The 23,236-nt window shown below is 47.3% G+C and overlaps 1 protein-coding gene across 8 annotated transcripts in view; it reads right to left on the bottom strand.

Annotated features, from left to right (window-relative positions):
- Window positions 1–23,236, bottom strand: part of LOC140411434 (tyrosine-protein kinase Fyn-like) — a 461,382-nt gene that overhangs the window by 37,330 nt on the left and 400,816 nt on the right. For 6 of the 8 annotated variants that reach the window (XM_072500549.1, XM_072500558.1, XM_072500552.1 and 3 more), the window contains 2 exons: window positions 20,486–20,650; window positions 15,201–15,380 (listed from right to left, as the gene is read on the bottom strand). In XM_072500549.1, coding sequence (XP_072356650.1) covers window positions 15,201–15,380; window positions 20,486–20,650 — 345 coding nt within the window. Of the gene's footprint in view, window positions 1–15,200; window positions 15,381–18,991; window positions 19,148–20,476; window positions 20,651–23,236 lie in introns of all 8 variants that reach the window. The other 2 variants (XM_072500570.1, XM_072500545.1) reach the window with 2 other exon arrangements.

The following is a 23,236-nucleotide window of genomic DNA, read 5'->3' as shown; positions in this document are numbered from 1 at the left end:
AGGGACGATCAGGTAATTTTAAAAAGAAGGCAGGATGGGACAGTGGTTAGCACTATTGTCTCACAGCATCAGGATCCCAGGTTCGATTCTGACCTCGGGTGACTGTGGGGTCTGTACATTCTCCCCGTGTTTGCCTGGGTTTCCTCCAGGTGCTCCGAGTTTCCTCCCACAGACCAAAGATGTGCAGGTTAGTTGATATGGCCATGCTTAATTGCCCAATAGTTAGATGTGGTTACGGGCTAGGAGTGAAGGTTTGGGCCTAGATAGGGTGCTCTATCGTAGCAAGGGCCGGTGCAGACTCGATGGGACAAATGGCCTCCTTCTGCACTGTAGGGATTCTATGAAAGAAAAACTTGCGTTTATATAGCTCTCTTCATGGCGACAGGATGTCACAAAGCCAATTAAGTACTTTTGAAGTCTAACGAAAAAAAGTCTGTTCTGGGCAGGATTAGAGGGGTCGTTCCCCTGGGTCTTTTTCGGGCCTCAATGGGGAACGCTCGACCGAGGCCGCACTCAGTTACATTTTCTGAACTGAGGAACATCCCCCTTCCCCTGATTTCTCAATTCCTTGCCCCGCTCTCCCAACTTCCCAATGTGACCCACAGATCACCCAAAGCCCCAACTCACCTGCCAGAGTGCCACCCTACCCAGATACCAACCACCCCGGGGCCTTTGATCACCCGGGAGAACCCCCCAAGTGCCATTCCGCCTGGTCCCCAGTTGTCAGGACCAGTGCTGAACGGCGCCTGTCTGGGGTCTCCTCGGCGAGACCGATACATCCCAGGGGCAGTTAGATCTGGCATCGGCAGAACTTTACAGTTCACTTTACTCTGCAAGTCTGGGTCCATCCCAATGTGGGCTGGATCCACATTGTGATGTCTCATGGGGCAGCACGGTGGCACAGTGGTTAGCACTGCTGCCTCATAGCTCCAGGGACTAGATTCCAGCCTCGGGTGACTGTGGCGTTTGCAATTTCTCCCGGTGTCTGCATGGTTTCCTTCGGGTGCTCCGGTTTCCTCCCAAAGTCTAAAGATGTGTAGGTTAGGTGGATAAGCCATGCTAAATTGCCCCTGAATGTCCTAAAGGTTAGATGGGGTTACTGAGTTACAGGGATAGGGTGGTGGCGTGGGCTTAATTTGGGTGCTCATTCCAAGTGCTGCTGTGGACTCAATGGACCAAATGACCTCATTCTCCAGTTAATTCTATGATTTTAGATCTCATTAGATCTCATGAGGTGTAAGGACCATCGGGAAACCCAGAAGATGCCCCTCACTGGATCGACCGGCTGCATCCCATCCCGATTCCGGCGGGATGCGGCCGGTGAACCTCACTGCCCGCAGTCACTATCAAACTGTAGGAAACACAGCATCCAATTCGCACACAGCAAGATCCGACAAAAAACAATGTGCTAGTTATCAGGTAATCTGAAAATGTTGTTTGAGGGATAAAGATTTGCCTGTTTTTCTGTCCATTGCAGTTGATGGAAAGGAATTTCTGCAGGGTGCATAATGAATGGCCAACCTTATGTAGAAGAAAACTGCCACAGTTCAATAGATCTCACTATTCTATTCCTTTCCTTAGGGCCTTGTGCATTTTCTCCTTCAAGTACTTAATTAATTTGTCTTTGGAAGTTACGGCTGAATCTGTTTCCACTCTCCTTACAAGCAGTGCACTCCAGCTCCGAAAACTCATCATGCAAGATACCGCAACTTCCCCTGCCTTTTTTTAACCAATTATCTTAAATGCCTCTTGTTCGACGCCGACACCAAAAGATAAAATGACCTCTTATGAATCTATTTATTTAAAGCATTTTTCATCCTGTGCCAGTTAGAATAAACCAATTCTAAAGATAAATGCAGAGACAGTTCTGTATTTTGCTTCCATGCACAATATTTTATGCAGAGTAAACTAATCAGCTCTGCAAGAGCTGCAGCATCTCCATGAGGGCAGGATTGAATAGTTTGAGAAATTGAGAACTCTTACTGAACGAGGTGACTTATGGGGTGGGATTCTTCGACCCCCACCGGGTCGGAGAATCGCCGGGGGACGGTGTGAATCCCGGGGAGTGCCCCCATGGTGGCCTGGCCCGCGATCGGAGACCACCGATCCGTGGGCGGGCCTGTGCCGTTGGGGCACTCTATTCCTCCACGTCAGCCGCTGTAACAGTCCGCGATGGCCGACGCGGAGATGAACTGCGCATGCACTGGGATGACGCCAGCACATGCTGGCGCTCCCGTGCATGCGCCAACTCGCGCTGGCCACCGGAGGCCCATCAGCGTGGCGCCAATCCTCTTCCACGCCGGCCGGCGCGGCGCAAACCACTCCACCGCCGGCCTAGCCCCTGAAGGTGCGGGTGATTCCTCCCCTTTGGGGCGGCCCGACGCCGGAGTGGTTCACGCCACTCCTTCCCGCCGGAGTTGCCCGCCCTGCCGGTTTTCGCAGAATCCCGCCCATGGTCTGTTTCCAGCGATATTTATTTTCTGGAAATATTACTAAACATTTTTTCAAATGCAGTTTTTAAAGTCATATTGTATAGAGGATCTGTACGGCCTATCTACTTTGGGGGAAATTATTCAGTTCCCACGAGAACCAGTTTTGATACCATCAGGTTGCAAATTGTTCATGGAGTCCTCAATGATTAAAATAGAGGATTTTTCTCCTTTCAATATCTTAGTGGAGATGGTAACAGATCGGTTATGTTACAGAACCAGTGAGCCAGAGACATGAGTTCAAATCCCACCAAGGTAGCTGAATCCAGTTGAATAAATCTGGAATTAAACAATATGGCTCAGTGGTTAGCATTGCTGCCTCACAGCGCCAGGGACCTTGGGTCACTGTCTGTGTGGTGTTTACATGTTCTCCCCGTGTCTGCATGGGTTTCCTCTGGGTGCTCTGGTTTCCTCCCACAGTCCAAAGATGTGGAATTATGTGGATTGGCCATGATAAATTGCTCCTTAGTGTCGCCAAATAAAAGATGTGTAAGTAACGATGACTGCAAAGCTGTTGGCTTTTCATTAAAACCCTTCTGGTTCAAAAATGTTCTTCACGGGGGAAAAATAATTGCGTTCCTTACCTAGCCTAGCTTCTATGTGAGTCAATAGCAATGTGGCTAACTCATTACCACTCTCTAAGCAAGCCATTTCGTACAGGTCTCTTGCACAGAGTCTGTCCCTGTTGCTCAGAAGGGAAGGGGGGAGAGGAGTAGAGCATTAGTCATTGGAGAGTCCATAGTTAGGGGGATAGATAGGAGATTCTGTGGGAACGAGAGAGACCCGCGGTTGGTGTGTTGCCTCCCAGATGCCAGGGTCCGTGATGTCTCGGATCGTGTTTTCGGGATCCTTAAGGGGGAGGGGGAGCAGCCCCAAGTTGTGGTCCACATAGGTACCAACGACATAGGTAGGGATAGGGATGTAAGGCAGTAATTCAGTGAGCTAGGGTGGAAACTTAGATCTAGGACAAACAGAGTTATTATCTCTGGGTTGTTACCCGTGCCACGTGCTAGCGAGTCGAGGAATAGGGGGAGAGAGGAGTTGAACACGTGGCTACAGGGATGGTGCAGGAGGGAGGGTTTCAGATTTCTGGATAATTGGGGCTCATTCTGGGGTCGGTGGGACCTCTACAAATGGGATGGTCTACACCTGGACCAAAGGGGTACCAATATCCTGGGGGAGAAATTTGCTAATGCTCCTCGGGAGGATTTAAACTAGTTCAGCAGGGGATTAGGAACCTGAATTGTAGCTCCAGTATACAAGAGGTTGAGAGTGGTGAGGTCATGAGTAAGGTTTCAAAGTTGCAGGAGTGTACCAGCAGGCAGGAAGGTGGTTTAAAGTGTGTCTTCTTCAATGCCAGGAGCATCTGGAATAAGGTGGGTGAACCTGCGGCATGGGTTGGTACCTGGGACTTCGATGTTGTGGCCATTTCGGAGACATGGATAGAGCAGGGACAGGAATAATTGTTGCAGGTGCCGGGTTTTAGATATTTCAGTAAGCTCAGGGAAGGTGTTAAAAGAGGGGGAGGGGTGGCATTGTTAGTCAAGGACAGTATTACGGTGGCAGAAAGGGCGTTTGATGAGGACTCGTCTACTGAGGTAGTTTGGGCTGAGGTTAGAAACAGGAAAGGAGCGGTCACCCTGTTAGGGGTTTTCTATAGGCCTCCGAAACGTTCCAGAGATGTAGAGGAAAGGATTGCAAAGATGATTCTGGATAGGAGCGAAAGCAACAGGGTAGTTGTTATGGGGGACTTTAACTTTCCAAATATTGACTGGAAACGCAATAGTTCTAGTACTTTAGATGGGTCCATTTTTGTCCAATGTGTGCAGGAGGGTTTCCTGACACAGTATGTAGATAGGCCAACGAGAAGCGAGGCCGAATTGAATTTGGTACTGGGTAATGAACCAGGACAGGTGTTTGATTAGGAGGTAGGTGAGCACTTTGGTGATAGTGACCACAATTCGATTACGTTTACTTTAGTGATGGAAAGGGATAGGTATATACAGCAGGGCAAGAGTTATATCTGGGGGAAAGGCAATTATGATGCGATGAGGCAAGACTTAGGATGCATCGGATGGAGAGTAAAACTGTAGGGGATGGGCACAATGGAAATGTGGAGCTTGTTCAAGGAACAGCTACTGCGTGTAGCTGTCAGGCAGGGAGGAAGTGGTCGAGCGAGGGAACTGTGGTCTACTAAAGCAGTCAAAACACTTGTCAAGAGGAAGAAGGAGGCTTATGTAAAGATGAGACATGAAGGTTAAGTTAGGGCGCTCGAGAGTTACAAGTTAGCTAGGACCAAAAGAGAGAGCTAAGAAGAGCCAGGAGGGGACATCAGAAGTCTTTGGCAGGTAGGATCAAGGATAAAGCTTTCTATAGATATGTCAGGAATAAAAGCATGACTAGGGTAAGAGTAGTGCCAGTCAAGGACAGTAGTGGGAAGTTGTGCGTGGAGTCCGAGGAGATAGGAGAGGTGCTAAATGAATATTTTTAATCAGTATTCACACAGGAAAATGAAAATGTTGTTGAGGAGAATACTGAGATTCAGGCTACTAGACTAGAAGGACTTGAGGTTCATAAGGAGGAGGTGTCAGCAATTCTGGAAAGTGTGAAAATAGATAAGTCCCCTGGGCCGGATGGGATTTATCCTAGGATTCTCTGGGAAGTTAGGGAAGAGATTGCTGAGCCTTTGGCTTTGATCTTTAAGTCATCTTTGTCTACAGGAATAGTGCCAGAAGACTGGAGGATAGCAAATGTTGTCCCCTCGTTCAAGAAGGGGAGTAGAGACAACCCCGGTAACTATAGACCAGTGAGCCTTACTTCTGCTGTGGGCAAAGTCTTGGAAAGGTTATAAGAGATAGGATGTTTAATCATCTGGAAAGGAATAATTTGATTAGAGATAGTCAACACGGTTTTGTGAAGGGTAGGTCGTGCCTCACAAACCTTATTGAGTTCTTTGAGAAGGTGACCAAACAGGTGGATGAGGGTAAAGCAGTTGATGTGGTGTATATGGATTTCAGTAAAGCGTTTGATAAGGTTCCCCACGTTAGGCTACTGCAGAAAATACGGAGGCATGGGATTCAGGGTGATTTAGCAGTTTGGATCAGAAATTGGCTCGCTGGAAGAAGACAAAGGGTGGTGGTTGATGGGAAATGTTCAGACTGGAGTCCAGTTACTAGTGGTGTACCACAAGGATCTGTTTTGGGGCCACTGCTGTTTGTCATTTTTATAAATGACCTGGAGGATGGCGTAGAAGAATGGGTGAGAAAATTTGCAGATGAAACTAAAGTCGGTGGAGTTGTGGACAGTGCGGAAGGATGTTACAAGTTACAGAGAGACATAGATAAGCTGCAGCGCTGGGCTGAGAGGTGACAAATGGAGTTTAATGCAGAACAGTGTGAGGTGATTCATTTTGGAAGGAATAACAGGAAGACAGAGTACTGGGCTAATGGTAAGATTCTTGGTAGTGTGGATGAGCAGAGAGATCTCGGTGTCCATGTACATAGATCCCTGAAAGTTGCCACCCAGGTTGAAAGGGTTGTTAAGAAGGTGTACGGTGTGTTAGCTTTTATTGGTAGAGGGATTGAGTTTCGGAGCCATGAGGTCATGTTGCAGCTGTACAAAACTCTGGTGCGGCCGCATTTGGAGTATTGCATGCAATTCTGGTCGCCGCATTATAGGAAGGATGTGGAAGCATTGGAAAGGGTGCAGAGGAGATTTACCAGAATGTTGCCTGGTATGGAAGGTAAATCTTATGAGGGAAGGCTGAGGGACTTGAGGCTGTTTTCGTTAGAGAGAAGAAGGTTAAGAGGTGACTTAATTAAGGCATACAAGATGATCAGAGGATTAGATAGGGTGGACAGTGAGAGCCTTTTTCCTCGGATGGTGATGTCTAGCACGAGGGGACATAGCTTTAAATTGAGGGGAGATAGATATAGGACAGATGTCAGAGGTAGGTTCTTTACTCAGAGAGTAGTAAGGGCGTGGAATGCCCTGCCTGCAACAGTAGTGGACTCGCCAACACTAAGGGCATTCAAATGGTCATTGGATAGACATATGGACGTGAAGGGAATCGTGTAGATGGGCTTTAGAGTGGTTTCACAGGTCGGCGCAACATCGAGGGTCGAAGAGCCTGTACTGCGCTGTAATGTTCTATGTTCTATATGTAAGAAAGTGGCTCACCATCTTGTTCTCAAGGGCAATTAGGAATGGACAATAAATGCTAGCCTTGCCCACATTCCATGAATGAATAGAAAAATAAAACAGATGAAGAAGATGGAGATCATCGCAGAATATAAAATGCATTATTGGATAGGAATCCACATTTCTTTTCCATTTTACAAGTCTCATGGAACATGTATTACAGGAAAAGCGACCTTAGCTCCCAATTATAAGTCATACACAGAGATTAATGACATTTACAAAATTAAACATTTACTACTCCCATTGATACAACACAGAGTGGCATTCACTTTCCTTTGTGTTTGTTCCTCTTTAGCCTTTGTTTTAAACTGTAATCTGATTGTCAGTCTACCATGTCTACTCTGCCTTTTGTTTGTAAATCTAATACTCTACTCATTAGATTCCATGGGATTGAAGAGATGCATGACACAGACCTATTGTTGTCTGACATTTTTCCAGAACTAATGTAATGGGATCCTTCACTCAGCCTATATAACCTCTTTCTCTGAATGATCTATATATTTATAGTGTTTTCTAAAGTTGAACCATTTCCAAGTGTTCTGCACGTTTAGATTTATAAAAGTTATGTGCAGTAAATGTTAATCTGTAGGCAAAAACATATTTCATCGAATCACTGACATTTAAAGCACAGAAGGAGTCCATTGTGCCAATCTTGTCTGTACTGACTCGTTACAAGAGCAGTCAGTGCATTGTCCCACATTCCTGCTTTTTGTTCATAATCCTCCAAGTTTCTCATCCTCAACTACCAGTTGAATTCCCTTTTAAATTTTTAAAAAATGCATTATTTTGTGGGATGTGGATGTCGCTGGGAAGGCCAGTATTTGTTTCCCATCCCTAATTGGCCTTGAACTGAGTGGTTTATTCCGACATTTCAGAGGGCATTAAAGAGTCAACCACATTGCTGTGGGTCTGGAGTCACATGTAGGGCAATCCAGGTGAGGATGACAGATTTCCTTCCCTCAAAGACATTAGTGAACCAGATGGGTTTTTACAACAATTGATGATAGATTTGAGGGTCACCATTACTGAGACTAGCTTTATATTCCAAATACGCTATTGACTGAATTCAGATTCCACCAGCTGCTGTGGTGGGATTTGTACCCATGTTCCACAGATCATCAGCTGGATCCCTGGACTCCTGATCCAGTGACATTACCACGAGACCACTATTCCCCTTTCAATGGAAACTGCCATCACCCTCCCCCCCACCTCATCCCCCCCCCCCCCTAAACAGTTGATGGCAACCAGCTCCCTGAGAAAGGCAATGAACCGCTGCCACACACCCCCTTGAAGACCAAAGCCAGCTCGTCCTCCCACTTCCTCATTACTTCTTCCAACGATGCCTGCTCCGCCGCCAGCATCAACCTATAAATGTCTGAGATCCTTCCCTCCCCTAGCTTGCCAATGGACAGGACCCTATCCATGACCAAGGGTGCCAGCACCAGGGGAAACGAAGGAAGCCCCTTACATACAAAATCACGCACCTGAAACTATCTGAACACATTGCCTCTCGGAAGCTGGAATTTCTCTAAAATCACATCCAGACCAGCAAACCTACCCTCCAGAAACATACCCCTAAACCTCTCCAACCCCTCCCTCTCCCATGCCCTAAATGTTGAATCTAGACCAGTCAGCACAAACATATGCAGCCGGATTCTCCATTCCTGTGACCAAGGTCTGGATTCTCCGGTCCTGCGGCTATGTCCGGCAAAACCATCCCCCTGTAACCCCTCTCGCCAGCCCCGACCTCCCCCCTGCCAGCAGAACGGCTAATCCCCGACTGTGGCGGCGCTGGACACCGTCCGCAGCCGCCACGCGAGGTCCTCGAATGGTGTGAGCACAGACGAGCGACGCCGTCGGGTACTCGGCCGATCGGGGTGGCGCATCGGGGGAGGACCTCAGGTGACGTCCTGAGGCTGTCCCGACGGCATGCGGTGTACTCCTCAAGTAAGCCATTTGGAGGGGGCGGAGCATCCCAAAAGCAGCGGCGCCCCGATTCCAGAGAAAAAGTGGATTCCCTGGCCGATCACTGTACACGATTTTGGCGTTGGCGATCCGAGATTCCAGCCCTTAGTGTTGACACCAGGACGTGGGGCGGAATTCCCCCCAAACGGCGCGATGTCCGCCGACTGGCGCCCAAAACGGTGCCAATCAGACGGGCATCGCGCCGCCCCAAAGGTGCGGAATGCTCCGCATCTTTGGGGGCCGAGCCCCAACATTGAGGGGCTAGGCTGACGCCGGAGGGATTTCCGCCCCGCCAGCTGGCGGAAACGGCCTTTGTTGCCCCGCCAGCTGGCGCGGAAATGACATGTCGGAGCGGCGCATGTGCGGGAGCGTCAGCGGCCGCTGACAGTTTCCCGCGCATGCGCAGTGGAGGGAGTCTCTTCCGCCTCCGCCATGGTGGAGACCGTGGCGGAGGCGGAAGGGAAAGATTGCCCCCATGGCACAGGCCAGCCCGCGGATCGGTGGGCCCCGATCGCGGGCCAGGCCACCGTGGGGGCACCCCCCGGGGCCAGATCGCCCCGCGCCCCCCCAGGACCCCGGAGCCCGCCCACGCTGCCTTGTCCCACCGTCCAAAAGGTGGTTTAATCCACGCCGGCAGGACAGGCAATTTATCGGCGGGACTTCAGCCCATCCGGGCCGGAGAATCCAGCGGGGGGGCCCGCCAACCGGCGCAGCCCAATCCCAGCCCCCGCCGAATATCCGGTACCGGAGACTTCGGCAACCGGCGGGGGCGGGACTCACGGCAGCCCCCGGCGATTCTCCAACCCAGCGGGGGGTCGGAGAATGACGCCCAGGATTAGTGGAGTTCTACAACAGCAAAACTGGCGTGGCACCTGGACCGATTTACCAACCGTTAAGGGGCTAGCATTGGTGCCACATGGAAAACAATCAATTCCATTGTAAAAATGTGTTTGATTTGCCAAGTCCAGGATTGACACTCAGGGGTCCGACAAGCTACAGCTGCATATACACACTGCACTCCCCACACACACCATCTCAGCTGACAGGAGGAAAGCAAGGAGAGCGGCACCGAGATTCGCGGGACTGAACTGGCGATGCTGCTGGACGCTGTGGAGCAGAGGAGATTTACCAGAATGTTGCCTGGTATGGAGGGAACATCTTATGAGGAAAGGCTGAGGGACTTGAGGCTGTTTTCGTTAGAGAGAAGAAGGTTAAGAGGTGACTTAATTGAGGCATACAAGATGATCAGAGGATTGGATAGGGTGGACAGTGAGAGCCTTTTTCCTCAGATGGTGATGTCTAGCACGAGGGGACATAGCTTTAAATTGAGGGGAGATAGATATAAGACAGATGTCAGAGGTAGGTTCTTTACTCAGAGAGTAGTAAGGGCGTGGAACGCCCTGCCTGCAACAGTAGTGGACTCGCCAACACTAAGGGCATTTAAATGGTCATTGGATAGACATATGGATGATAAGGGAATAGTGTAGATGGGCTTTAGATTGGTTTCACAGGTCGGCGCAACATCGAGGGCCGAAGGGCCTGTACTGCGCTGTAATGTTCTATGTTCCATGTAGAGGCAGGCGACCCTGTACCCCGGGGTGGGAAGGAGGCTGCCAGCAGTGGGAAACACCGGCCGGACCGGCCAGCAGTGCCGAATGAAACTGCATGACCTCCTCAGGGTGGCCAGGGTGAGTTGGCAGCACTGTGTTACTAAACCCTGTGCCACACACCCGTAACCCCAGCCTCCCCCACTCAGTGGGCGGTTGATCCTCCACCCTGCACCACATGCTGGCACCCATATAGCTGCCATGGCTGGCTGCCCTGGTCACTGATGCCACCAGCTACCCACCCCCTGGTTTGCATGCATCGGACTGTCTAACACTGTGCATTTTCTGTTTCCTCCTTCAATGCTAGCAGGATGACTCCCCAACAAAGGTAAAAGTCAAAGGGGGGGATTCTCCGTCCAGTGACGCTGGAATGGCGAAACGCGATTGGACGGAGAACAGGGCGTGAAGCGGTAATCGTGGCCGGCACCGGGCGCCGAATGGTATGCCATGCTCCGATGCCTCAACATTGGCGTCAATATAATCTACTCCGTACATACAGTAAACGCATTAGCATATCATTAATGGGCCTGACCTTGTATTCTCTGGGGCTCCCGCGAGGCTACGCCTCTGCCAAGAAGAATTACCGACGGTGTGGTTCTAACAAATGAGGAAACAGAAGCTGTGGCTGCTGAGGCAGAGCAGGAAGGTAGGACGTGCTCCCAGAGGTGTGACCGCAGGCTGCCCGTCCTGCCACTGACAGAGCTGGCTGGAAGTGGGGGGCGAAGTGGAGGGTCAGCCAGGGCTTTATGAGGGGGGAAAACAGCAGGAGGCGACCAGGGGATGGGCCACGGGGCTGGGAAGATCCTCCCCCCACCCCCCCCCCCCCCCAGGGACCGGGGTGTCAAGGCACAGACCACCATTGCTGCAGTCTGCAAGGCAGCAACCTTGCAGCGCACCCTACTGACCGCCCACCGTGGCCCATGGTTGAGCAGAGTGACAACAGCCATATGGGTGCCTCCACCTCACCCTCGCCCCATAACCCCTTCCCTCCCACAACCAGGCGACACCCGTTGACAGGGCATTACGTACCCAACCAAGGGCAATGCCCACAGGAGCCCCTACAGGAGGGCGCCGGATGGGGGCCGCAGAGCGTACCTCTGGCAATGGGTGGGGTCGACCATCCTGCCGGGGGAACAGCCGGTGGGGGGATGGGCGAGCAGGCAGGGGATGGTGGAGGGGGACATACGGGTTCAGGGGCTGCAGTGCAGGCTGCGGCCAGCATGTAGCCCGTTGGACCTGGTTGAGCACAGGGATACGCACCATGCTAACATGTCTGCCTTTCACCTCCTGTGGACAATGGACTTCGGAATTCAACCAGGAATTGTGGTCTTTATCCTAGCCGCTGCAACCCTGGGGGTTAGCTCAGCTCAGGCTGTACAAGCTGTTCAGGAAGCACCCTGCAGCAGCAGCAGATCTGCCCAAGAGGAACAGGAACTAGCTAGTGAAGATTGACAGCCAGCCACCCAACAGGCAGAGGAGGAGATGGGAAGGAAGGAGGCTCCACATCTGACCTGGTGTGTACCGGCAGCGCCTGTCATTCAAGGACCTGTCGGACTGGGTGTACCATTGAAGACTCCAGCTGAGCAGGGAGACCGTACAGCACATCTGCCGGATCATGGTGCACTTGGCACTGTGGGGGTATGGGGGAGGATACCTGCTCCCGGTGGCTATCAAGGTGATGGTGTCCCTGAACTTTACCGCCACGTGATGCTTCCAGGTGGCAAGTGGGGATTGTCTGCAACTCAGAGAACTCAGTGCACAGGTGCATCACGACGTCACGGAGCCCCTATGTGCCTGTTCAGCACAATATATCAAATTCCATATGGACCGAGCCCACCAGGATGCCTGGACAGCGGGTTTCACCGTCATCCCAAGGATGCCCCAGTTCCAGGGGTGAACGACGGGATGCATGTCGCCACTACGAGCACCAGTCCGTGACGGGCCGGTCTTCACAAACGAAAGGGGTGCCACTCGATGAACGTGCAGCTGGTGTGTGACCATGAGCTGCACATCCTGCACGTCTGCACCTGCTACCCGAGCAGTATGCACAACGCCTTCATCCTGGCACACGCGACGGTTCCTGACACTTTCGAAGCAAACACCCGGGCGAGGATTTGGCTCCTGGGTGACAGGGGTTATCCACTGCAGTCGTGGCTATCCGGAGGCCACAGGCCAATGTGGAGACCCGCTACAATGAAGCCCTTGCGACCAGGGGCATGATCAAGTGGTGCATCAGCAGATTCAGGTGTCTGGACCACTCTGGAAGGCCCTCCAGTAAAGCGCTAGAAGAGTCTCCCACAACGTGGTGGCCTTTTGCGTCCTCCAAAAACCTGCGCAACAGAGGGACGATGTGCTGAAGGAGAAGGAGGAATGCAAGGCCTCGTCCGACGAGGAGGTGCAGAGGAGGGCCATGATCGGAGGGCATGAAGCCTGGACAGGTACAGGAGGCTGCACAACGTGTGCGCCAGGGCCGGTGCACACGGGATACTCTAATCGTCTCCACGTTCACTGTCTAGGGAGCCTGGCCGACAGTACGAACACCCCATCCCATCCCCACACCTGCCACCCCTGGATGACCACCCTTTCTGCACCACCATCCCCCTCCCCGCAACGCTTTCTATGATTACTACCTGCCTCAATATGGGGTGCAGGCCCTGGGTTGGCCGTAACAGCTGGTCTGGACCATGGGATGGAGGATTAACATAGAAAAACATAGAATTTACAGCGCAGTAGGAGGCCATTCGGCCCATCGAGATTGCACCGGCTCTTGGAAAGAGCACCCTACCCAAGGTCAACACCTCCACCCGATCCCCATAACCCAGTAACCCCACCCAACACTAAGGGCAATTTTGGACACTAAGGGCAATTTATCATGGCCAATCCACCTAACCTGCACATCTTTGGACTGTGGGAGGAAACCGGAGCACCCAGAGGAAACCCACGCACACACGGGGAGGATGTGCAGACTCCACACAGACAGTGACCCAAGCCGGAATCGAACTTGGGACCCTGGAGCTGTGAAGCAATTGTGCTATCCACAATGCTACCGTGCTGCCCCTGCATGCCGACCTGCTCTGCGACGAGCTCTGGTGCTCCACATCATTTGACATCGTGGCTCCTGCCCACGATACCATTTTCCACCTGGGTGATCCCGACATGTGAGCTGTCCAGTCCATCACTCGGTCCCACTGAACTCTTGGGATGGCGGATATGTGGATGGGGAGCTGTTGGGGTTGAGAGGGAGGGGGAAGCGGTGGGGTACTGGGGCAAAATGCGGGGTGATACCCTGGACCCCCCGATGCCACCCAGACACTGCCAGGGTGCTCAGGTGGAACTGCCAGGTTGGTAGTGGCACTGCCAAGGTGCCAGGCTGGCAGTGCCAAGGTGCCCATGTGGCATCTTGCCTGCGCCAAGGATCAGGCCCTGGGGTGCCCTGCCTTTATGAGGTGGGGTGTGAGGGGTTTGATAACCGCCTCATTGGTAAGTTTGACCGCGGTGGGGCGGGAGTTGATGTCCGGAGGCCATGGTGGGGGGGGGGGGTCTCGAGATTAGGGCATCATTATCTCTTCCTGCATTGGCGAGCAGAGCTCATTAGTGCAGGAAATGGGACTAAGTGCGGCCTCAGCGGGCCATTCATCACTGAGGCCCAGGAGTGAATCAGAGTTCCATTTAATAGTGGCACCATTCTCAACGCTGCAAGTGCCGAGAAACACCCAACTAAACGCGTCTGACATGGGCTCTGTATCATTTCCGTTAAATCGTCTAGATACAATTCAGTTTTGCAACCATTTGATGAAATGAGGAATACATTTTGAATGCATGTCAATTTGTAAGGAATTCTATCTAATATAATCGAGCAAAGATAAATCCCAGTGAGTGGTGCGGTGGGACTATTAACATTGAGATCATGTGAGTTATACAGGATCATTACATTACATGTGATGTTTGAGAGACAAATTTCCCATTTATATGGCTGATGTAATTTCATGAGACACTGGCCCAGGGTGAAAGTTGTAATCTGTCTGACTTCAACCTGGAGCTCTGGGTAAATTTGGTACTTGTGTGTTGTTACCTATTGTTAACTGAGACATCAGTAAGAAAGGACAAAAGAGCCCTATCGGGAGGTCTGACTGTTCCAGTATTTAGAGAACAAGTGAAGGTTGATTATAATAGAACTATATTTTGTTTTCTTTGTAAGGGAGCTTGCCAATCAAACTTCACTCTGTGAAAAAACATATTAGACAATTACTGACAACACTTGAGCAAGATGTTGTTCAGGATATCAGTCCTTGACATAACGAGGATGACCAATAATATACCAGACAATTACCAGCTACACCCCTCGCTCTTACTTACAGACATCATGAAAGTAAATTGATTAGTTCTTATCCTGTAATCCAGCCTAATGCTTCTCCTGTGCTGAATCCATAGAATATCAACAGTGCAGAAGGAGGCCATTTGGCCCATCGATCTGGCACCAACCCTCCTAAGGAGCGATCTATGTGGGCCCACTCCTTAACCCTGCACATTGATCATGGCCAATCCACCTAACCTGCACATCTTTGGACAGTGAGAGGAAATCGGAGCACCCGGAGGAAACCCACGCAGACACAGGGGGAACATACGAACTCCACACAGTCACCCAAGGCTGGAATTGAACCCGGATCCCTGGTGCTGTGAGGCAGCAGTGCTAACCACTGTGCCACCATGCCGCTATCTTCACATTATGCACGCACTGAATATGACATATAATTCACACTGAAAGATACACAAGCCAGACAGAATCCGATGTAAGTGTGATGCTAACTTTATGTGTTCTCCATTAGAGATGCTGCTGGGGAGGACAGGAATCTCAAGAAGCATTTCCTGCAAATGTTATATTTAAAATAGATGATGACATTAAAGATTAAAAACTCGGCAGTTAGAAAGGCTACTTTACCTTGAGTCATGAATTCTGTGACAATGTAGATGGGTTCCTCAGACACCACTGCGTACAGCTGAACCAATTTGTCATGTCTGAGTCTCTTCATTATTTGAGCTTCCTCCAGAAATGCCTCGGGTGACATGGTGCCAGGTTTCAGAGTCTTCACTGCAACCTTCGTGGTGCCGTTCCATGTACCTAAAGCCAGCCAGTGGCAATAACACCGATAAAAGCAAATTCTCCACAAGGAACCGCTGACTTAGACACAATGTGAAATGATGGGAAGGCATGAGAACATTAATGTGAAGGAATGATCTGTCATGCACCTACAACTAGAATGTGAGACTGGAAAAGCATTAACCCTCTCCTACTGAAAATATTCCTTGTGTTGTCCAATTTTGCTCAGTTAGATCTCACAAATCTTATTAATTAAAGCGCTGAATTGACACACGGGATAGTGATTAAAACAAACGGCTACTGTCTCCACTGAAATAATGGAGAGAGAGCAGAGCTTGGCAACACAAAGCCCAGCCAGTTTTAAAGTCCTGTAAACTGGGTATTATTAGAATGTCCCTGAATGCTTTCCTTTTTATCTCTAGATTTCACTGTTAAAACACTCTCTTGACAGGCCTCCATCTCCCACTCTACATGAAATTGAAACTCTGCAGTCTGCATGCAATTTGCACGAGGTCCTGTTCATCCATCACCCCCTGTGCTCGCGGATCTACACTGGCTCTCAGTTAGGCACAATTTCAAAATTAGAGTCAGAGATTTACAGCTCAGAAAGAGACCCTTCGGCCCATCATGTCTGTGCCAGCCATCAAGCACTGATCTATTCTAATCCCGTTTTCCAGCACTGCTTTCCCTGAAGCAGTTGGGATCTTTAACTGCATTAATGGTGCTATATAAATGAAAGTTGTTGTTGTGAATGATCCGCTGCTCGCCACTCCAGGTCCAAGGTTTTCAAATCAGAGGAATTTACTTTTTTTAAACCTGAATGTCTCAGGTTGACATTTTTCGGCCATTCCCGCTGGTGGCGACCCCCGTGTGGCACCTTCCCCTGTGGCAGAGGGTATGGGGCACGCAAGATCCATGACGGGACTGGAAGATACCATCGCTGGCCATTATTTTTGTCACTGTTTTACTCCCCTTTTATTTATTTTATTTTTTAAAAAATTTACTATGTGGGGGGGTCTGGAAAATCCCACCCTGGCTGTTTTAGGACTTGGTTTCCGTTGCTGTGGTTACTTTACAGAAAATTAATTTGGGGGAAATCGGAAAGTGGAATTAATCTGAATGTGTGAAATTTTTTTTTTGAAGCTCATCTTGCTGAGAAATTGCTGTAGTAACTGTAAAACGTGAACTGGATAAAAATAGGCTTTAAGGAGTTGCAGATAACAAAGTTAAAAGGAAGACACATCTTCCAGGGGCTGGTTTAGCTCACTGGGCTAAATTGCTGGCTTTTAAAGCAGACCAAGGCAGGCCAGCAGCACGGTTCAATTCCCGTACCAGGCGCCGGAATGTGGCGACTAGGGGCTTTTCACAGTAACTTCATTGAAGCCTACTCGTGACAATAAGCGATTTTCATTTCATTTCATTTTCATCTGTTATTTTTATTTTTAAATTGCCAATTAAGTGGCAATTTAGCGTGGCCAATCCACACGGACAGTGACCCGGGGTCGACATCAAACCCGGGTCCTCGGTGCCTTGAGGCAGCAGTGCTAACCACTGCGCCACCTTGCCGTCCGACACATCTGTTATAAAGAGGTTTTCGTGGAGTTAGATTACAAATTTTATAAATAATTAACAAGGTGTTGCTTTCCTTTTGCTCAATCTTCAACGTTGAGATGGTTGGGAAGGAATACATTTCATATAATCCTCAAACTACCAGCAACTTCCAACATAATGGCCAGTGGAAAAAACTTTTTTTTAAAAACTTTTCAAAAGCACCTGTGTTGATTTTTTTCATATTAGCGACATCTTGCAATGTCACTGTGAAACTAGAGGAACCTTTACTGTGGAATTGGCACTGTAAAAAATTAGTTATTCTCTTCAGTGCAGATAAAAACTGTCACAATCCTGGAATGCACTTGAAAATGTTACTTAAAGTCAAACGCTTTGGCTAGGTTTTTTGAGCATCTACCCTAATATCTCCAAACGGTGGTTTGGTGTTGATTTTGTTTTGATAATGCTCCCACAAAATGGCTTGGGATGCTCACCTAAGTTAAAATTTTTGTGGCTGGAAGCTGGATCAGGACTAACTTATTTTACATTGAATCCCACAGAAATCTATTTATTAATCTCCAGGGCGTGAGGAGTCCTTGATAGTTTTCAGGATAAATCCATCATTCCGTATGGTTTGATGTTAAGACATAACAGACCAGTGTGTGTTAAAGTCTGTGTTGAGTTTACAAATCTCAGCAGGAAAGATGATTGAGGTGCAGCATTGGTCTCACTGCCCCAGATTAGGAAGGAGAAAATTTGGCTAGGACTCCCGATCACTGTTCAATTTAGACTATTAAAAAACAGAAACTTTAAAAATCAGTTTATGAATAAAGAATGACCTTGTATTCTACATCTCTATACACCAAGAAATGTTTAAATCTCTTGTAATTGATGTTGCTTTGTGAAGTTGCAATTATAAGCAATTTTAGGGGGAAACAAACATTTAACCAAACCAGAATTATTTTTTATTTAAAAGTTCTAAAGGTTAAATATTTTAAGTTCAAACCTTTGCATCTAATTAAAAGTCACGTACTGTTGGTTAAAATGAATCGTCTCAGAATATTTACATTACCTCAGGCTCATTGGTTATTAGCTTCAAGGAATTGCTGTACTGGATGACATTTTCCCCCAAAATGGCAGTGTCAGGTTCTGACTGAAAACCAGCAAAATAACCAGGTTTTCTCTCCAGATCTTCTGACACTTTGCCAAATAAAAAACAGGGGGACGTGTTTTACACCATCATTCTTGAGGGGCGGGGCCTAAAGACAGCAGCAAGCCCGGCTCCACGGAGATCGGGGCGTTGTTTTTAAAGGGAGCCTCAATCCTGAAGTTAAGAGATATCTGACATCGTTGCAAGCCATTTAAGCACATTTAAATAACTTTAAATTTATGGTGATCAGGTTCACGCCCTCATTGGGCATGAACCTGATTACTTCAGTGGGTAGGGCCCAGGAACATTGCGTTCTGAGATCTCGTCAGCACAGATCCCATTTTCAGCCTCTCGCGAGAGTTAGCAGCCCATAACAAGATTTGCGTCCACGCTGAACTGCCCAGCAAAATTGCGGTCACAGTCTGTTCATTATGATTTTATAAATGATTAATTTGATCATGTTTTGGCTACTTTAAGTTTCTGTATTATAGACCAAAATGCAACTTCAAAACTCTGGTCCCCCCGGCCTCCCCAGACAGGCGCCGGAATGTGGCGACTAGGGGCTTTTCACAGTAACTTCAGTGAAGCCTACTTGTGACAATAAATTATTATTATTATTATTATTAAATGTAAGGTGGGCTAAGTGTAATAAATGCCCAAAGGGTAGATTGCTGTCTGTATGTATATCTACACACAACTCCCTGACGTAGGAGAGGATTAATCCAATGGCTTATTATACAAAGGTCAATGTTAACAAAATGATGGAAATAGCAGGAAAGAGATGTTTAACAGATTAATGTACCAGTATTACTGACGGCTTGGCAACAATATTCATTTGTGACCTATAAATTGTATCACCGACTGTTGCTTGGCTCCTGCCACTTCCTGGGTCTTTGCTTAAAGAAAATAGCAGGAAAATGATTCTTCACCTTACCCATAAACACATCGCCGAAACACCCCTGACCAAGTTTTTTGTCCAAAGTCAGGGATTGCCGTTCAATTTCCCATGCATCTTTACCCAATCCCAGAGTCTGTGGTGTCTCACCCGGACAGGCCTTGGTCAACACATGGCACAAGCCGTCAGTATGATCTGTAGGGAATGGATGTAATGGAGGGAGGTTGTAAACAAGTTCACATGCATTACTGCCTACGGGACTTGCAACAGTTGCAGCTGCCATTAGCATCTTTTGGTCGACAAATTATTCTCGGTTTACTCACTCCAGTGTAAGTGTGAGCAAGTGGTAATGGGTTTGAGGCTAAAATGATCCATCTGTGTATAAGGAGAAGTTCATTTTCAGGCCTCATGCTATAGATTGTACAGGGTACTGGGTTAACTGTAGAGAGGCACAGCAATTAAATGAGCAAAACACTTCTCAGGAATTTGAAAGTGCTATGAAAAATTCACAGTCAATATTATGATTTCTGTGCTTCAATTTTCAGTATTGATGGACGAGAAAAGGCACAATAAACAAGCTTCATCAGAAGATCATGTCAATAGACCACTTCACAGCACAGTTAAGAGTCAAACACATGGTTTAGCAAAGGGCTAAATCGCTGGCTTTTAAAGCAGACCAAGGCAGGCCAGCAGCACAGTTCAATTCCCGGACCAGCCTCCCCGAACAGGCGCCGGAATGTGGCGACTAGGGGCTTTTCACAGTAACTTCATTTGAAGCCTCCTTGTGACAATAAGCGATTTTCATTTCATTTTATTTTTTCATTTTCATTTTGGTGGGTTTGGAGCCACTTGTTGGCCAGACCAGCTAAGGATGGCAGGTTTTGTTTCCAAAAAGGGGATTAGTGAACCAGATGGGATTATAACATTCGACAATGATTTCATGATCATCATGACTGGGACTAGCTTTTCAATTCCATGTTTTTATTAATTGAATTCAAATTCCATCAGTTGCCAAGGTGCAATTTGAATCCATGTGCCTCAAGCATTAGCCTGGGCCTCTGGATTACTAGTTCAGTAACATGACCACAATGCCAAAGCCTCCCCCAAAATAGATGACCACGAATGTCTATCAAATCAGAGAAGATATAATTTTTTTTTTTAAATGGGAGTTGGATAAATATTTGAAAAAATATCATGAAAAAAAGATGTGGCATATTGGGCATGGAAATGGATTTGATTCGAGTAGATAAATCCAAATTAAGGAGTTACATCACCGCAAATGATTTGCTGGAATTATCTCCTCCTTTGTTTTAATTTGTGTTATTCTATCAAAGGCCAAATCACCTCTGCAATTCCAAATGCTCAAATTGACAGTTTTATCCAATTTCAGAGAATAATGTGTTACTTCCATAAGATAACCAATGCTTCCATGTAAATCACATCTGTGTGTTGGCTAATTATAAATGCCCATTTAGGGACCACATGTCACTGAATATCTGATGCAAGTCCCAACTCTGCCTTGACAGTTCCTACCCATCCACACTTCCCCAAACTGCCCATTGCCCAGCTTCTTGATCAGCTGCAAGGACTCCCGAGGTATTTCCCACACGTCTTTGGTTTTGACTGAAAGGTCTGCCAGCTTTGGCATCCCTTTGTGACATGACACCACCAAGCGACAGCACAGGCCCGCAGCTCGTTCTGTGACCAGGACACACCAGAGGCACAGGAGGGAAAAGCAAGAAAAGCAGACAAGAGAGTTAATGGTGATACACCAATAACCAACACCAAACACATACATAATTACATTAAGGCACAATTACAGAGCTTTACCAAAAGCAGAAAAGATAATACTACCTTCTTTGCAAGACTCTTGCTCATACCAATCTCCCAAATTCTGATGTTTTAGTTAGAAGTACTCTGATTTCTTGAAATTGTTAGGTTTAAAAACTCAAAAATATCAACTTGATTTTTTTTACATAGAATTTACAGTGCAGGAGGCCATTCGGCCCATCGAGTCTGCACCGGCTCTTGGAAAGAGCACCCTACTCAAGGTCAAAACTTCCACCCTATCCCCATAACCCATTAACCCCACCCAACACTAAGGGCAATTTTGGACACTAAGGGCAATTTATCATGGCCAATTCACCTAACCTGCACATCTTTTGGACTGTGGGAGGAAACCGGAGCACCCGGAGGAAACCCACGCACACACGGGGAGGATTTGCAGACTCCGCACAGACAGAGACCCAAGCCGGAATCGAACCTGGGACCCTGGAGCTGTGAAGCAATTGTGCTATCCACAATGCTACCATGCTGCCCTTTAGAACAGTGACTACCAGGTTCCACAAAATATCTGAATTGTCAAGTGAAACCATCTCCTATAGTGCACTAATGGTAACTTTTAATGTGAACCTTTAAATAGTCTTGGGTTTAATGTTGTCTAATGTACACCTTCTACCAATCCAAAAGTTCAAAAAATCTCTGTAATGTTTCAAATGAAGTAAACTGCAGAATTGGTTAAGAGAACAGGATAATTAATGAACAACTCTCATTTTCTCAATTGGGAAAAGGTTTTCCGGGTATCTCCCATCCTGCTGAGTGTCAGGAGGCAGATATTTACACACAACAATCTGCCCCGCATAGGTTGTTTTTAATTGAGGAGTAAAACTCAAGCTCACTGAAGCTCTCGTAAATTTTCTAAACGTTTTCAGATGGTTTTGTCTGGATTCAATCTGATTATAACATTAGTGACACTAGTGACCCACTCCAATAGCAACAACGCAGAGACACAGACTGAGGTAACTTGCAAAAGGCAATAAGCAAAGATAATCATTTTTTTTAAAAAATCCATGCAGAGTGCTACAGTGTCTGAACTTCTAAAAGTTAAATGCTAAATCATGTTTCAGTTTCTTATATATATTGGTACATTGACAAGCACCTCTGTTTATCATCAATATACATAAACATCCAATAGACATTCAAGAAAACATGAGCATTCAATGAAAATGGTAATTAAAATAGCACAAGTTCACTTTATAGAAACATCACAGATTTTTTTCAGGTTTATCCACTTATATTAATGGTTTTGATCTGTAACTCTGACTATTGCTAGCAGTGTAAATATCAGCACTGTGCCATTCTGCAGAGCAAAATGATTCACACATTAAACAGCTTTTAGAAGCAAACATGAATATTTCAGAGTAGAACATTTTATCAGTTTGGAAATAAATTGCAGTGAAATGGCCTTTGAAATCATTATAATACTCGAGAATCATGTCAATGCATCTCCACTAAACATGCTATAAAGTCAGATTCCATTTAACAACCAGCTTTAATTCATCGCTACCCTGAAATGACGGCTTCCAATCTGAGTGTACAAATACAAATTTACTCTTTGTTATTTCAATGGAGGAGTTAATGCTGATTTGGTGGAAGCTGTAAGTGATAGAAGACAGATTGAATAGCAGGATGTCACAATGTTCCCCCTCCTGTTGAGTACATTAAGAATGACTCAATGCTCTCTTTACATGATCACTCAATGATGCAATTCACTAATAATATTTTGCATTATAATATAGGTGGCATAGCAATGTGGCACTCTGCTTATTGTGCCACTGAGAGTTTGGATAAGAACTTGTGCCTGTCGAGGAGCTAGTGAATGGAAGGCAGTCATTCGTTGAACAAGTCAAAAAGACATTAATCACTCCACACCCACCTTCATTCTGCTCTTTGGATGCAGATTACTCACTGGCTGGAGTTGAAGTGGGTCTCACTATCTCACGAGGCCAGTTTTTGATTTTAGAAGGTTACAAGATACGGTTAAAATTTTATTTGCATATATTTCACCTTCTTTCATATTTTGTTTATTAAAGTGGTTTTAAGTACATGAATAACCCAGCAATGAAAACACAAGTGGGGAAGGGATGTATTTCATGACCCTTGCACGTTTTTGCTGAATTACCTTAGGTCCTAACATTATTAATTTTAGTGGACAGCATTAAATTTTCTTTGTTCGATGTTATCGGATGTTGTATTAATTCCCATTTTTGGAAATATTACAGACGAGCCCATCCAGTGGAAATGTATTGAACAAAACTCAAAGTACACAACTAAGTAATAACAAGTAACATACAAGACCCACTTTAATATGTTTGGCCAGATTGGAGGTGTAACACATTAGATCTTCAAGGGTATACTCTCTTGCACCTGTCTCTGGGGCTACTGATCTGTTGGGTGTATTGAATGCAAAATTTGGTATAGAGCAATGGTGGTCCAACCGGGGAC

The sequence above is a fragment of the Scyliorhinus torazame genome, chromosome 1 (genome assembly GCF_047496885.1).
Source record: "Scyliorhinus torazame isolate Kashiwa2021f chromosome 1, sScyTor2.1, whole genome shotgun sequence".
Classification (NCBI taxonomy): domain Eukaryota; kingdom Metazoa; phylum Chordata; class Chondrichthyes; order Carcharhiniformes; family Scyliorhinidae; genus Scyliorhinus; species Scyliorhinus torazame.
This window is presented reverse-complemented; position numbering and strand designations above follow the sequence as displayed.